Source organism: Neopelma chrysocephalum, unplaced genomic scaffold, assembly GCF_003984885.1.
Source record: "Neopelma chrysocephalum unplaced genomic scaffold, ASM398488v2 Primary Assembly neopelma1_59, whole genome shotgun sequence".
In the NCBI taxonomy this organism is placed as follows: Eukaryota; Metazoa; Chordata; class Aves; order Passeriformes; family Pipridae; genus Neopelma; species Neopelma chrysocephalum.
The window spans coordinates 22562963-22579710 of record NW_020897714.1 but is presented as its reverse complement, the minus strand read 5'-3'; the positions used below and the strand labels follow the sequence as shown (position 1 = coordinate 22579710).

Below are 16748 nucleotides of genomic sequence, written 5' to 3'. Positions count from 1 at the left end.
GGAAGTTTCCTCTGTGAACTTTGATAGGTCCCAAAAATGGGATATTTTGAAAGCCATTTTGAAACAATTTCAAGACCAAATGTTCTTCAGTTTAATTTGAATGTATGAGAAAATTACCTAGAAGTAAAAAAAAATTCATCTAGTCAGTCTTAAAAAAAGCTTATTGGAATATATATTTCAATTATAATACCAACAGTTGTATATATACTATCTGCTCAAGTCAGCTTTTGTTTCACAATTTTGTTAAACGAAACTAAATTTTTTCTTCCAGAAGTTATATTCTGGTATCAAAACTACTTTCTCGTATTTTGTGGCACTGAATTGTTGCATCTATTTTGTTGTCATTCTCCTCTCTTGTTTCTCCAGAGCTTTTTATGATCTTTTTCAAGTGTAATAAGCCCTACCTCTTCTCATATTTGCTGCTCTCAGAAAATGGATTTTTTTGTCTATGTCAAATAGCCTTCTGTAGCCATTATTTTAACATACTTTTTTCTCCTTTTCCATTTTATACAACAGGGGCATTGTGTTAGCTGTTTCAGTAACTCCAAATGCCCTCCAGGGACAAAACCAAAGGTAATACATTCAAATCTTGCATGTAAGCTGTCTAACTTGTTCTTCTCTGTACTTCATACAAGCAAACTAGAAAAATTTTCTTATCATAAATAAATTAAAAGGAAACCATTGACAGTGCTACCACACTACTAAGTGACGCCATAAAGCCTCAAGGACAAAGCTGTCACTGGGCAAACAGCCAGGTGCTGGTGATGGGGGATGCTTGTTGGTCTCACACAGCACCCACTGTAGCAAGTGCTTTGGTTGACATCAGAGCAGCCCCACCACTCTCATTAATGGTGCTTAACATGTTGGGAATCAAAGAGAAGGTGGGGGTGTCACACCTGCACCCTTCACACATCACATTTTGATTCAATGTACATCAGAGGAAAAAAACAAACCCCCACACAGCACTCATTTTCCTGTGTTTCCCCCTTCCTCTTTCTGTGCTGGCACACGTGGTGCCCAGGAAGGAATCAGCTGGTGCACATATGAGTCCTATGGGCTGCGGAGGGATGGTTGCCGTCGGAACTGCTCCATGGTGATCCACACAGCCAAGTGTTGCAAGGGCTACTTTGGACCAGACTGCCAAGGTAGGATTCCCACCTACACTGCTGGCCTGTGGCCTGCTCCAGTACAGCTGCATAGTGCCCATCAGGCTGAACTGAGAGTCGGGATAAAGGGCATGAGGGGAGACCAGCTGCAAGGTGGGGGAAGTTGGTTGCAAGAGCTGAAGAACACAGAGATTGTTATTGCTCCAAATAATCTGATTTCACATTTACAGCAAGTTTTAAAGTCCATGGTAGTAGCAAAGTGAATGCTATAGAGAGTAAAGGCTGTCCTGCTATAACCAAGCCTAGAGAGACCTAATTAGGCACCAGCTGAAAGTCATTTATACACAGACAGACATGAGATTCACACATTTACACCAGCACACACCTGAGGCACAGTGCTGGATCGCTCAGCCACATGCAGGTGCACACACCAGCAGAGTGAGATCAGAAATTGTAGTTTTGAAGAGGTGTGAGACAATTTGAGAGGCTTTATCTCAGCTGTTAGTTAGCAGACACTAACAAACTGCTCCTTCACCCCCCAGCCCTGTAGGGGAACAGTACAGAGGCTCCTGCCAGGACACACAGGGTCAGAGTGTAAGTAAGAATCTCTGTTGGCAGACAGGTCCAGTGACATATAGTCTTGCCAGCTTGCTCTGTCCCAGTTTCACAGACAGACACATGCGGATCCCACGTAATTTTGGCCAGGCCAGCCTGACCTGTGCTTTGGGCTCACCCATACAGCACATAAACACACAGATGTGCACAAGCAAGGCTTGAAATGGGCAGAGTCTGGGGAGTGCCATTCACAGATGGGTCTGACTGAGCAAGCAGCCAGATAACAGCATTCATGACCCAGGGCTGGAAGGGTCCTCAGCACCTTACTGATAGGAGTTGTAAAAGTGTGACAAGGAATTTAGAGCAAAAGGCTTGCAGTAGTCATAAGTGTCACAGCTGCTTTTACGTGCCTCACCAGAGATGCGTTCAGAAGCATTTCCCTGCTCAATTATTTTTACGGAACAGTAAATAACCAACAGTGACAATGAATAAACACTTGAGGTAAAGACCTACTTTTTCTTTTTTTTTTTTTAAACCTTTCAGCTTGCCCTGGTGGCTCAGAGACCCCATGCAATAACCACGGCCTCTGCAATGACGGGTACACAGGGACAGGAGAGTGCCACTGCAACAGGGGCTTCAACGGGACTTCATGTGAGCTGTGTTTGCCAGGCAGATACGGCTTCAACTGCAGACGTACGTTTAAGTTTCCTTTCCACATTGATGCCCACGTCAAGCCTAAACTATTTCGTCAGCAATGAGTTTCTAAGCAAGTAAAAAAATGCTTCCCACTTAACACCAACATTTTTCTTGGGTGCCTCCTCACATGGAGAGATGACACAAAGTCTCAGAAGGGAGGAGAAGGCAGGGGATGCAGAGGCTGCATAGCTGTCTCTGCACAGTACCTCCTACTCTTACATGGTACATAAGCAACAGGGAATAGAGGCAGAGCCTCCAGCTACAAGTGTTTTTAACTACAGCACACCCTTCTCCCCCATCCACGTAAAGCTTAAGACTTCTTAAGCGTTTTAGTAATGTGGTTCCTCAAGGATTGCAGGAGGCCAAGGCCATGCACTACTTCTGCAGAGAAGAAAAAGGACACCAAGATGAAGGCAATTTGTGAAGAGAGACAGTCAAGCAACTGCTCATGTAATCCCCTTCTCTGTGGTTTTAAATGTAAAGTAGGTGGAAGCAGGATCAATATCACCCTTTAGACTTCAATGTTTTCCTGACATAAAGCCTTCAGATAAGAAGCTGTAACACTAAACCTTCCACCCTAACCATGTACACCTGTACTTCTCCTGAGGCCCATAGGATGGGGAGGTTACAGGCTAGATATTCTTGGGGCGTATGCAAGAAAACAGCCTTGGACACCAATGTTCAGGATTATGCTTACCTACAATTTATCCAATTTATAGCACACCATAACAGAAACTGTATGAGCTGTTAGTCTGAAACCCAAATTTTCTAAGCAAAAAAAGTTTTCTAGCCCCTTCTTTTTGATGTGTATTTATATGTCAGCCAGAAATTAAGTAACCATGTGAAATGAAATGAAGCCAGCAAGTGAAGCTCCCTTTCAGCAGGACAGATTTTCAAAAAATCAGTTCCACCAACCCCACATCGTTTTCTTCTTTAAACAACAATATTTCAGGAAGACAGATAAGGCAAGAAAGGATGCTACAGCATTACCTTATAAAGCAGAGAGCCATCAATAATTCCTTAAGAAGGACTCAGCATATAAGTTATTGCAGGACCCAAAGAGTGGGGCAAAAAACATCACCTATAGATTAAATCACCCCTTCGTACCTCAGTTTGCAGGGCATAAGGAGTAACATCCCATATATAGAAGGAATCCAAAAGCTTTTAGTCACAAAAATATCTAAAACCTTAAAAAAAAAAAAATTACAGGTAACTTGTCCATGTTTTACAGCAAAGCTCACTAACCTCATATCCAGCTTCCTTACTCAGCTAGATCTTCTCCCACACAGCAATCAAACCCTCTCCCTCTACACACCTTGGTTTTCTCTGGTTTCTCACAATTACCAGCTGCTGCTCATTAGGACTAATCCATCTGGGTCTTCAGCTCAACCATTAACTCCTTCCTGCCACAGTCCTTTATGGAGTTTGCTACTCTACCACAATGCAGATCAATACTCATTTTCAGAGGCATATTAAATTAATGCCAGCTCCAAAATCATAAGACCACAGGATAAATCAAGCTGGAAGGGGTTTCAGAAGGTCTGAAGTCCAACCCTCTTCTCTAAACAGGGTCAGTCCTGAGCTCATGTTTTTCAGGATTTATCCTCTCAGGACTTGCAAACCTCCAAGGATGGAGATTGCTCAATCGCTCTGGAAAGTCTAGTCCTCTGTTGACTGGCCTCATGGTGAAAAACCATGAGGTTAGACTCATCCAAATTATTGCTGGATAATACTGGATCTAAACTGACAGTCTAGGTGATGTTTCCGTGGAGAAAGGTCTTCCCCTTTCCCAATGGCAGCTCTGCAAGTGATCTCTCTGTGTTTCTTTTCCAGCCTGCGAATGCAAGAACAATGGGCAGTGTGATGAAGGATATTCAGGAACAGGACGATGTTTCTGTGAAACAGGATGGACTGGCCGGCTGTGTGAAACCAAGCTAGGTCTCTGCCTCCTCTCATCAGACTCTGTCACATGGAACCATGAGTTGAAAGCCCTTGCAATTCAACAGAAGGTTTCCATAGATAAGGGAGAGAAAGTTAGTAATGTCAGGAGCCATCAAAGAACACTAAGGGACTCTGGACTGTGAACAAGTCCCTTCACCCCACTGTCTCCTCCTTTGTGATATGGGAATAGGAGTTCTTACCTCCCCTGTGGAGGTGCATGAGAGAAGGTATCACCCCAGGGCCAAGCAGTCAAAAAAAAAAAATTTGTATAGGTTTTCCAGTTAGCAAGACTAGTATGAGGGGTTCTCCCTCTGCATGAAAACAAGGGCATTGTGATACAAAGAGCTCTTTCATTCCAGCTGTTCTGCCTTCCCCACAGCTCTGCCACCTGTGTGTTCCCCCAGCTGCTCCCCCAACGCTGTCTGCACAGAGAACAAGACGTGCCAGTGCAAGCCGCTGTATGACGGGGATGGGATCACGTGCACAGGTGAGCTCCCCCTCCCACTCCCAACAGGAAGGCAGGTTGTTCCCTCTGCCACATACACATGCATGCAGTTAATGTCCAGTATGAAATGTTGCCTGTTGAACCTAAAAAAATTCCACAGAGCAGCAAGTGAAACAAATTTAGAATCTGTAGAGATCAAGGTTTTCTAAAGCATAAGGCCGATTTTGCCAGACTTTACCAACCAGGAGCGTAAGCAAGAAGTGCACCTCAGTCAGGTTTGGAAGACAACAGAGTTTTAAGCAGGGTTTCCCTTACAGCATTTAGAGTTGGACTCGATGATCTTAGAAGCCTTTTCCAGCCTAAATGATTCTATGATTTTCTTTGATGACCTTAATCAAGGTAGTACCCTGGTAACACTGTTGCAGAAACAGTTGTTCTTTCTCAGCCAGGTATTCTGCATCTTCCAAAGTCAACCTGGCCAGAAGTCTGCAGGGTGATGCTGTGTCTCTTAAATCAAGAACATCCTGACAAGAGCTTCAGAGACCTAAAAGATAGCCTTCACAGAAATTCAGTAATGCCTCAGGAAAAGGAAACAGTCCTTTTTTCCCCAGCAAAATTATTCTAGTACTTTAGTGTACCTTAAAAGAACCGGTGAAGGTTTGTCTTTATGAAGAATACTGTCTTTAAAAGTAAACTTTACTCACTTGCTTTCTTTTTCCCATACAGCTGCAGAACTTTGCAAACAAAACAATGGTGGGTGCCACAAGGCGGCTGAATGCACACAAATTGGGGTGAAAGTCTTCTGCAACTGCAAGAAAGGATACAAGGGAGATGGATTTACATGCCTTCCAATAAACCCTTGTGCTGATGGGTTCAATGGAGGCTGCCATGAGCATGCCATTTGCACTGTCACAGGACCTGTAAGTTGAATGATTTCAGACCCCAGCAGGGAAGTCTGAGGCATTTCTCCCTGGTGCCAGGAGAAGCTTTTCCTCTGATTGGATCATGCTCTGTACCCCTTTAAGTCCCTGTTTTCCAAAACAACCTTTACTGATCTCTCACCTACTTTCCACATCAGTTTGGTATCCTTTCAGCTGAAGGGTGAGAAATAGTTTGACATCTTTGCTCTGGGGAATGAGGTACCACAGAGGGTGGGATATTTTGCATGCAGTTTTTCTGTCCCACTCTTGACTCACCCTAACTGATAGCCTTATTTGCTGTAGGAGTTTGTTGGATTGAAATTAAATACAATTTGGAAGCTAAATAAAGGGACGGTCAAGGGAATAGTGTCACTTGCTGGACTCAAATAAAAAGCTCTGCAGCCACATGATAAAAATTCCACAGCCCACATGGTCAATGTGATTTAGGAAACTTGTGCTGGTGACTTGACCCAGCATTTGTCCTGGTGCTTTCAGGATCACCTATCTGTTCCATTTCGGTGTCTTACCTAAGCTGCCTTCCAGGAGTGATCTAGAAAAGTCTTGCCACTAATCCATTCCAGTTGTCAACCATCACAACCCCTGGATGTCACCGATTCCTGCTTGGTCTCATTTATTACTATCAGTGGGCTGTTAAATTTTTATCTTGCTTCCATGCCCAGTCATTTAAATATAATTTTTATATGTTTGCCATCCATTTTTGTAAATTATGTGTCATATAACTCTGCAATGCATGTTATTAACTTTGTGAATGAAATTATGCCTTGGTGTTAGTTCAGCAAAGCACCAAAGTACATGTGTAAACATTTTGGTTAGTTGTTAGTAGCAATTCTCCTGTTTGTCTTATTCCTGTTTATATCAAGTGAAATTCTTCCAACAGTTCAGAATGTTGCTTGAAATATCGGTTTTATGTCAGCTAAGTACTTGGCTTGGCCTTTTTCATTCTCTCTCTGACCAGGATAAACGTAAGTGTGAATGTAAAAATAACTACATTGGTGATGGGCTGAACTGCACCGTGATGCAGCTTCCTCTTGACCGCTGCTTGCAAGACAATGGGCAGTGCCACCCCGATGCTGACTGTGCCGACCTCCATTTCCAAGGTGAGGATGGCACTCCATGCACGCCATCATCCCTGAGCCGCTGCACTGAGGCCAGTGGCCAGGATCTGTAAGCTCACTCAGCCCTTTACCTATGTCCCCTTGAAACCATGATAAGATTGCAGTTAGAACGTGTGCTAATGTATCTTGCAATACCAGATTTATGAAGCAAGATATGAGGGCATTCCCGGTGGGAATGTTACCCCTAAGGAATCAATCTGTCCTAACTACATTTCACAAAATTCATGAGTATTTGCGTGGGGCAGCTGACTCTGCATCCAGACATGGAAACCCCTTCAGGAAGAGCTGGTTCTCTCTCTTTGCAGATACCACAGTTGGGGTTTTCCATTTGCGGTCCCCACAAGGGCAGTACAAAATGACTTATGAGAAGGCAAAGGAGGCCTGTGCCAACGAGTCAGCCACCATCGCTACATATACCCAGCTGCTGTACGCGCAGAAGGTGAGGCAGCCTCTCTGTGGGAGGAGATCCCCTGAGTGGATTTAGCCACACGTAGATGGAGAGGGAGGAGCAAGGGGGCTGCTCTGTGCTAATAAGCTTCATTTTCCTTCCTTTTCTTCCCTCATGCCCCAGGGTATGTTCGGGTTGGGAGCAGTTTTCAGGCTGTTTGTTGGTTTCATGCCTGCTCACACAGCACTGAAACCACTTGAAAAGTTCTTGTTTCGGGTGATACTGGGGTGAGAGGTAGAGTCAGATTTTCAGAGTATTTTCACGGGGGTTTTAATGCTTCTTAGAGAAATGTGCACCTCAGAATTATGCTCAATTTATTTCTTTCAAGTAAGTCTCCAGGAATCTTTTCCCCAAATGCTGTTAAGTTAGCAGACCCATTTCCATATTATTTTCCTTGAGTATGTTATAGACAACACATGGCTGATGTCAGTGGGATGAGCATCACAACTTGGATTTGCAAAACTTGTTTTAGAAGAGTGGGTCAGACTGACTGCCTCTTTCTGGCCCCTTCACACCTACAGAAGGAAGAAAGACACTCACCATTTAGAGACACCTTTAGCAAAATGTGAGGCCGGACCTCAGCCAGGACATACACCTCCTTCTGCTGCTCAAGGAGACTCAGATTGCAGCCAGAGCTGCAGGTTCCCTGTGCTCCATAGTCTAAATACTTTTCTTGAAGCAGCAAAGTTGGTAATGGGGTTGGGTCCAGAACTTCTGGTGACTTACTTTCTGTGTTGAGCTACTTTGTCAGTCCTTCCCCCACTGGCAAAAGGTGGGCTGGCACACAGTGGAATTGCACATCACCTTTGGCTTTCACATCCACCTCTGATATTGCACTCAGAGAAGCTTTTCCAGGAAAGGATCTATTGGTCTGTACCAGGAAACACCAACTTTCAGAGGGGCTCCAGTCTCTGCAGCCACTTAGCTCTGCACAGGGCAGGCTGCAGGACAGATGGATGGACAGAGACTACTCAGATGCACAGAAAGAGTGCTGGCAGGGCAGGTGCTGCCTGAGCACCCTGGGGGGATTGCTCATTTCATCCAAAGTTCTCCAACCCCACCACCCAGCAACTCCCTGTGTTTTTTCCCCTTATGGCTGCACCAACCACAGGCAAGGTACCACCTGTGCTCTGCTGGCTGGCTAGATGGGGCAAGAGTGGGCTACCCGACCGGCTTCTCCTCTCCAAACTGTGGCTCTGGGTACGTCGGCATCGTGGACTATGGGAAAAGAGTCAATCTGAGTGAAACCTGGGATGTTTTCTGCTACAGGGAGAAAGGTAAGAGGGTCCTTTGCCACATCCCTCTGGGCTAATGGGAGCAGCAGCCCAGATATTGGTTCCTTTCATCAGCCACAGGCTGCTAGACAACACTGCAAGAGAATCTGATGCTTTTTAATTAAAAAAAAAAATTTATGTTGCCTGCAAGTTGTTCCTCAGGCACAGGGCAGCCTAAAGCCTTCTCAGGAAGGGCGTCTGCCCAAACAGCTGTCTGTGTTCATACCTTTCAGAGGTGAACTGCACCTGCAAGCCAGGCTACGTGGGGGACGGCTTCTCCTGCAGTGGGAATTTGCTGCAAGTGCTGATGTCCTTCCCAACGCTGACAAACTTCCTGTCGGTAAGGCCCGTGGATGACACGCTGCTTAGGGGGGGAGGGAAGCAAAGGGGAATTTGTGGGTTGTATCTCAGTGTTTGCTTTACTAGCACAGCAAACACACATAACCACAACACACTAGTAAAGCAAGGGGGTATGGTCTAAATCTGCACCATCAAAATCAGAACTTAGTTACTATTTTTGTAATTGCTGGCTCCAAACTGCTTTCTGGTTTCTAAAATGTATTTGGAGTTAAAATTCTGGTGCAGCTTTAGCATAAAGGAGATTCTCTACACAAATGCTCCTGGCTTTTTAAGCATCACAAGGAGCACAGTGCTTTGGAACCTTATTGTATTGCTGCTGGGAAAAGGAAAAATGTTAAAAGGGTCCTTTCCTTGCCAGTACTCGGAAAGGCATTATATGTACAACTGCAACTCAGTTTAAGATGTGCTCATCAAATCAGCAGCTAAAGCTGGGGTTTGAATACAAACTTCCTTTGTAATGTCACTCCACATCTGCTTCATGGCTAATAAGTTCCTTTGTTATTTATATGGTCTCATCTTTTCCACTCTCCACACAGGAGTGCACAATTGCCTTTAGTAAAGCTGGATTTTGTTTCTGCCTAGGACATCATGGCTTACTCCAACAGCTCTAGAAAGGGGAGAGAGTTCCTCCAGTACCTCACAGACCTGTCAGTGCATGCCACTCTCTTTGCTCCAAATGACAGTGGGTTAAAGGAAAATGAGGTTAGTGTTTTTTCTTTTTTTTCCTTCCTCATTTTAATAACACATTTTAAACAGCCATTATGGGTTTCTATATCCCAGTGAAATTCAAGCTTGAAAAAAAATCTTAGTATGATGTGACCTCTGCGTAACTCCATATAATTTAAACTGTGCTCCTGAAAGAGGTGAATTCATTGTTTCCATTTCCCTTCCACGGATAGAAGTGCAAGGTTATCAAGTGTTTGAGTAACTACAGAGACTTTTCCATCAGGGATTTTAGTTACCCAGTTATGAAGGAGTCTGCCTGAGATGAAGTCTGTTCTGACTTATTAATATTGAGCAGTTATTTGAAGAAAGCAGCACCCCGCTTTGGTATTTCCCACAAATACATTAAAAGCATCTGGTCCTAGCTTCATTTCTATGCTTATCCCTTCTATTCTTTCTTTCCTTCCTTCAATTAAACATTGTCTCAAGCTATTCACATCAGTTTATGCACTGGCTTACATCGTTAAGCTGTTTGGAAGATCTCTGAGGCTCATCACTTCAGCTCATCATACAGAAGAGTAAAATCCTTTCTCCTCCAGGGATTCAGGTACTGCCTGCTGCAGGCAGCCGTCAGAGGCCAGCAGGGACCAAGTTCCCACTGTTCACATGCAGATTTCCCCATAGCCCCAATTGCTGCTGCACTTGCTGCAGCATTAACAGCAGAGAGAGGGAAAAAGGTCACAGGCATTTAGCCTACTAGTAAATCCAGAGGATTAATGAGATCCATTAACGCTCCTTGTATTTTGCCCTCATTTGCAGACACTTTCAGGGAGAGACATCGAGTATCATTTATCTAATGCCAGGATAGTGTTTTACGAGGACCTGACCAATGGAACCACTCTTCTAACTCATCTAGGGAAAAAACTTCTCGTTACAAACACCAGGGGCCGGGAACATCAAGCCCCCACTGCTGAACAGGTACCATTGTAATAAATTTCCTGTCCTCCTGCTTTTCCCCCTGCTCATGCTATAGCCTGTAATCGGTTAGCACACTGCTCTGGAGAGCAATTTGATAAGGTTAGAGTGGGCAGCAATGAGAGACTGAATTCAGAAGGCTCTTTCCTGCCCAGAGACTGTGGGATAACAACTGGCAAACTGCAAATCTACAAGTTTGCAAACAGCCAAGCTCTGACCTGCAAAACTCAAAGGAAGTAGACAATGTTTATTTCAGTCCCAAAGGGAGAAGCATCAAAGCTCAGCTCTCATTCCTCTTTTTCCTGTCAGAGCGAGATCCGATATGTGGACAGAAGCATTATCGTTGAGTGGGATATAATTGCCTCCAATGGAATAATCCACATCATTTCAGAACCTCTAAAGGCTCCACCAGAACCTGTAAGTACATACTGATTTAGTTTTTTGATGTGATGGGAGGTGGCTGTGGCTTATATCATCCTAAACTCATTGCTGAATTTCATATATTCCCAGTTTCCCTGTCACATATGCAGTTCTCAGCTTAAAAGGTTACTTTCAAAGAGAACTGGAAGTTAAAAACAAGGTGCCAGTGAAGCTTATTCAAAATGTTTCCATCTGAACAATTTCTTCCCACATTTATAAATTTATTTTCTTTATATAAAATAATGGAGCTCACGTATGTAATGGAGATTTCATAAAGCTCCATTTTAGTTCTTCCAAAAAGATCTTTCAAGCTTCTAAGGAACATTGCTTACTCTCTTGCCCTGGTGTTCTTTCCTATCCAAAACAACATGGTGTTTTAAAAATAGATATTTTTTGCCTGCATGAATTTCTGCAAAAGTTCCAGTTATCCAGCCATCTCCTTGGTCCACAAGGTTAATCCTACCGATACCCTATTTCTCACCTTCATTTTGTTCTGAGCAACCCTTTCTCCTTTACAAACCAGCTTTTTATGTGCAGGCATATTGCTAGAAGCCCAGTAACATGCCTGCACAATCTCAGTTCACAAAAACCTCTTGCAGCCTGCAATTCTCAGAAGTAGGAAACGACACACTTGGGTAAAAGTATTAATTAATGCCTGCAAATGATTCAAAATAATAGGCAATTTCTGTCAGTCTACAGCATCATGATATTACACTCATTATAATACCTTTCACATGCTAAAGGGCAACTAAACCTTTTCTAATATTTAGCTGTCCAGCTGCACCATATAAATTGTTTTTTAAAAAACCAAACAAACACCCAAAACAAAAACAAACAAACAAACAAACAAAACACAAAGACAGCATATCTATTAAGACAACAATATGATTATTTTTGTCAGGGTAAGTTTAATAAATTTTTTCCTAAGTACGAGGCCACAGGGTTAAGACATTGTATGAAAAGCAATACAAACCTTGTAACTGTTTCCAGACCCTCCTCATCTCCCAGAATGTCAGCAAAGAGCACAATGCTTTGGGGAGACTGCAGTCTGAGTGGCTGCACGCCCTGGGGCCCCTAAAGCTTACCATGACCCCTAAACTATCAGTCACCTTCATGATACCTGTCTGTCAGGCCACAGAACTGCAGAAGGCAAACCAAGTCAGAGTCTAGAAGCATTTCTTCCCTTTAGATTAAATCCAAATAACGTGAGAATTTTTTCAGTCCTTCACCTACATATTTATTAAAATATTTATAAAAATTATATACAGTTATGTGGATTGGCACTTTACTAGCTTGACTGAAGAATGATTTCAGGATAAAGGCTTTGCATGCGTTGGGGCAAAAGGACCTAGAGAAAGCAGGTGCTGGGCTACTGGCAGAGCCAAGACCAGCCCTACAACCCCTCTGCACAGGCTACAGTCCCTCTGACCAGTGATGAGACAAGCCTAGGTCTCAGATGTGGTTTGGTTTGAGCCCTGGTAAGCAGGGCTTAGAGGATAGTATGGCTACTGATAGTTGGGAATAATCATCGCTTCCCCAGTGCACAAAGCAGTGGGGAGTGAGCCTGAACCCATGCAAAGCCCTCTAGAGTTTGTAGGACAGGTTTACAGAACTACTCAGGCAAATCTGGTACCTGTTTCTCTTCCTCAAGCCAGGAAGGTTTAAGTCTCATTGTAGACCCTGTTCCTCCTTTGAAAAACCTGACCAGAAAAGATGCCTCAGGCATTCTTCAAAACTTTAAACTTTAAAACCATAAAGAAGATGAAGGTGTACTGGAGGCAATTCCAGTACCCCCAAAAAAATCTACCTGAAAGGAGGTTGTACCAAGGTGGAGGCCGGTCTCTTTTCCCAAGTAACAGGACAAGAGGAAATGACCTGAAGTTGCATCAGGAGAGGTTTAGACTGAATATCATGAAAAATTTCTTCATGAAAAGGGTTGTCAAACATTGGAACAGGCTGCCAGGGAAGTGGTAGAGTCACCATCCCTGGAAGGCTTTAAGATGTGTAGATGTGGCACTTCGGGACATGGTTTAGTGGTGGACTTGGCAGTGCTGGGTGAATGGTTGGACTCAATGACCTGTTTCAACCTAAACAATTCATGATTCTATCAAAAAGGCCACTTCAACTGTCTCTAGGGAACATGTACCAGGAATTCAAGCACAAGAGCAGCTCAGGATCAGAGCATATCTCCAAGGAACACTACATGTGTTTGGCTGTTAGAAGGTGACCAGTACCCACCCACAGCTCATTCAGTCTCTTGCTTGCTTCCAGGTTCCTCTCCACGCCAGTACCGGGACAGGAATATTCTTTGGCATCTGTCTAGTAGCTGGAATTGTGGCTCTTATCGGATATTCTTACCTCAGGTTCAGGAAGAGAAACACGAGCTTCCAGCACTTCAAGGTAGGTGGCAGACAGGAACACAAAGCGGGGGGGCTTCTCCAGACCCATTGCATCTCCCAAATTCACAACCTCCAGTTTCTCCGTGTATTTTGTTAAGACAGAAATACTCCCCATCACTTCCCACTTGAACTGTTCAGACTGAGACAGAGAAAGTGGAGAAGGCTCCCACACTGGTCTTGGGCACAAGCTTACATTTGCCCCCAGACATCTCCCCCCAGGGTGCCCAATGGGCTCCTGCATGCATGGAAACTTCCAGCAGGTAATTGCAACCACTGAAAGTTCTCCTCCCCCTCCTCTGTGGCGTAGCTAATCATTCTGTTGCTCTGGAGGTTGAAATGTTTGATAGGAAAAAGGCCAGACTCAAAAGACAAGCAAATTTAAATGACTGCAGGATTGAAGAGTGTAGGTTTTTATATTGATGTGCTCTCATGTTTGATTTCTCTTAACTAACTCTGCTATCTCACGTCATATGATGATGTGAAACCAGCCAGCAACAGCCAAGCTACTCAGAGATGAAGGCTGACAAAAAAAAGTTACAGAATACACAAAGAACCAATCCAAAGAAAGTCCACCTTTAAGTAAACAAATTCTTGTTCTAGCCCCTGCATATAATATGAATCATCTTCTAGAAACAAAACACAGGACCCAAGAGCCAGGGGAAATGCCTGTATTTTTATATAGTTGCAATGAGAGCACTTGGGACCAATCCGGTACTTTTTACCCCAGGCACAAGGTCAGGGCCACACTTCCTCTCCCATTCTTTGCTGAGGCTTAAAAATAAGAAGGGAGAGAAAAAAAATCAGTGTTAAGTGACCTGAGTAATACAATAACAATCCAAAACATAGTTTATGCTCAGAGATAGTGAGTTAGATGATACAGCCAGTTCAGTCACAACACTGCACTGGCTGGTAGTGAAGCTTAAGTGCCCCACTTAATGCATTGGAAGAAGAGGATGAATTTTAAGCAGGCTTATGTGCTTTTGTATAGTCAAAAGATGACACTGACTCATCATCACTGGACAAGTCACAGCCTTCAAATATCACCAACCCCTCATATGAAAGTTCTTCTGCACTAAGTCCACCAGAACCTACTTATGATCTTTTCTCAGTAAGTGTTCATTTTGGTTTGAGAAACTAGGAATATAAGGTTAAGAGGGAATGACTTCATGAAAGGACAATGTCTAGTTGGAAAAATAATAAATTAATTCAAGAAAACAACATATAAGTTCCTGGCTTTCCTGTCTCACCAGTGTGGGGAATTGGGTTGTGTCATAGCAAAACTGAGGCTGTGGTCTACAGCAGTATCTCAAGTCCACCTTCAAAGAGAGCTGAATTAAACTGGACTCCAAATGCCTCTGGATGACAGTGATATGTCTATACAAACTGTAAAAGCCTTCTAATTTTGTCTTCATGTCTCCTTGCTGCAAACATAGCCGAGTGCCATGCTAGCACTCCAAAAAATCTGAAACACAAAGAGGGAGGGGGCTGGGGATCAAGAGAAGAAAGGATTGAGTAAAGCCAGAGTATCTGAATAGCTTCAGTGGTCTAAGTTAGCAATACCCTCATGTACATGCAGAGTCTAAAATCAAAATACACCTTTTTGCACCCAGTAAAAAGTCATTTGATGCAGAAATGTTGGGTGCCAACTCTGCCATCTGTATGGACAAATGTGCCAACAAGTTACTTTCATTTCTTAACATAATGTGCAAGTCTGATTTTCTTTTTGTTCTATTTTATAGGATTCAGATGACCAACAGCTTGTGATGAGTGGTCCTCATGATCAGAATTAAAGACTGAATTTGGCATTAGTCAGTTATTAAACACATTTCTATTTACAATTACTGTGAAGAAAACCAGCACCTACACATTACAGGGAATAAAATCTTGTTACAAATTAAAAACCAAAAAAGCACGGCTTTAAGATTCAGTCTATATAACTCACAGAGTTACCAACCTCAGACATGTTGGCTGTATCTGAGCAGTACCAACTATGAGTGCTAGATGCAAGACTGAGTCTCAACAAACCTAACCAGAAGCAAACAGACTCCTCTCTGGGAAAAGTAGATAACTTTCACTAGCCTGCTTTTTAACTGCTTTTATTCCTCTTCACAGACTTTAAAACGGCCGCAAACACACCGGGCTGCTAACTTGGCAAATATCCTATATTTCTTAGTTCTCTAGGTCTGTGCTTTCATTTGGCACAGTTACAAGCATGAAATGCAATATGTGTTAAACATCTATTTTTAAACTGAGGGGATTTTTTTGCTAGTGTACTTTCAGGTAAGATATTCAGCAGTAGGAAACACAACCACCCCGTCTGCCCCACTTGCCTCTGTCTTTCCTTGAATTTGGCTGTTTTGTTTACATCTCATCTCACTGTACAAAGGGAAGTAGTCATTGAGGCATCTGTAGCGAGACATGCAGGTGATGTGAGAGCATTTAAATGCCAATCAATCTTTACCTGACCCATTTTTGTGACAGACAACGAATATGAACATCCCCTTACCATGCAATGCCCATATTCAGTTTTTCAGGTCCGGGAGGAACAGAAGCTGGTTCTTCACAAACTGTTTTTTATAAAGCACAGCAGTAACAGCTGTGAATGGCACCACACTATTGGGAGTGAATCAAATAAGTTTCCTTCAACCAAAATATTCATATCATAGTGATACAGTGGGAACACAAAAGAAACCACAAAATAGCAAGCAAAGGAAGATCTTCTTGCTGGTAGCAGTAACGTCCCCCTAATGGCTGGGGGGCATTAGGTGGTGTCACCCCAGGATGCCTACTGTCAAAACAAGATAAGCAGGCAAACCCAGGGTTGTCGATGCAGCTTTCAAGCACAAAGGGAATCTAATGTGTAAATACACCTGGATGAAACAGACAGACTGAAGTAATTCCCCAAACTTCTTCCCCTGCACCTCTACATATGCCTGCTTTCTTTTTTTTACCTATATTAGAAAGTTTAGAACACAAACACAGTTAAAACACATACTTATGTATCTAGGAGTTTTCCCCCAGAATTTTGCAACTAATACAGATCATGTTCTTTCCTTCTCCCCAGTCACCCAAAATATTAAGGCTCAGAGAGACCAGAAGATAAAGTCCAAACATTTATTTTTGTAATAATCATTAAATATTTTTATCACAAAAAAAAGCCCCACAGTTCATAAAATTCTTTCTTTTACTGACAGACTATTCACCTCTGTGTTTTTGATAGAACAGAAAAAAAATTTCTTCTTGCTTTGGTGATCAAATGAACTACACTCTCAAAATTAATATAAAGAAACACTGCCTTTTAAACATGCTCAAAAATCTCTTTGAAGTCAGTAGCATAACAAGGTTAAAATAAGTAACACAGAGAGTGCCAAGGTGAAATCATTAAAAAAAGCAAGATATTTTTAAAAGTT

At 43.0% G+C, this 16748-nt stretch overlaps 1 protein-coding gene across 2 annotated transcripts in view; it reads left to right on the top strand.

Annotated features, from left to right (window-relative positions):
* STAB2 (stabilin 2) overlaps positions 1-16737 on the top strand; it is an 84552-nt gene extending 67815 nt beyond the window's left edge. Inside the window, exons 53-68 of one of the 2 annotated variants that reach the window (XM_027680467.1) lie at positions 517-573; positions 1022-1145; positions 2205-2354; positions 4191-4295; positions 4678-4785; positions 5470-5663; positions 6640-6781; positions 7105-7238; positions 8359-8524; positions 8755-8861; positions 9464-9583; positions 10364-10522; positions 10829-10936; positions 13211-13339; positions 14327-14446; positions 15078-16737. In XM_027680467.1, coding sequence (XP_027536268.1) covers positions 517-573; positions 1022-1145; positions 2205-2354; positions 4191-4295; positions 4678-4785; positions 5470-5663; positions 6640-6781; positions 7105-7238; positions 8359-8524; positions 8755-8861; positions 9464-9583; positions 10364-10522; positions 10829-10936; positions 13211-13339; positions 14327-14446; positions 15078-15128 — 1974 coding nt within the window. In that variant the 3' untranslated portion in view covers positions 15129-16737. The remainder of the gene's footprint in view (positions 1-516; positions 574-1021; positions 1146-2204; positions 2355-4190; positions 4296-4677; positions 4786-5469; positions 5664-6639; positions 6782-7104; positions 7239-8358; positions 8525-8754; positions 8862-9463; positions 9584-10363; positions 10523-10828; positions 10937-13210; positions 13340-14326; positions 14447-15077) is intronic. The other variant, XM_027680468.1, reaches the window with a different exon arrangement.
* The last annotated feature ends 11 nt before the right edge of the window (positions 16738-16748 follow it).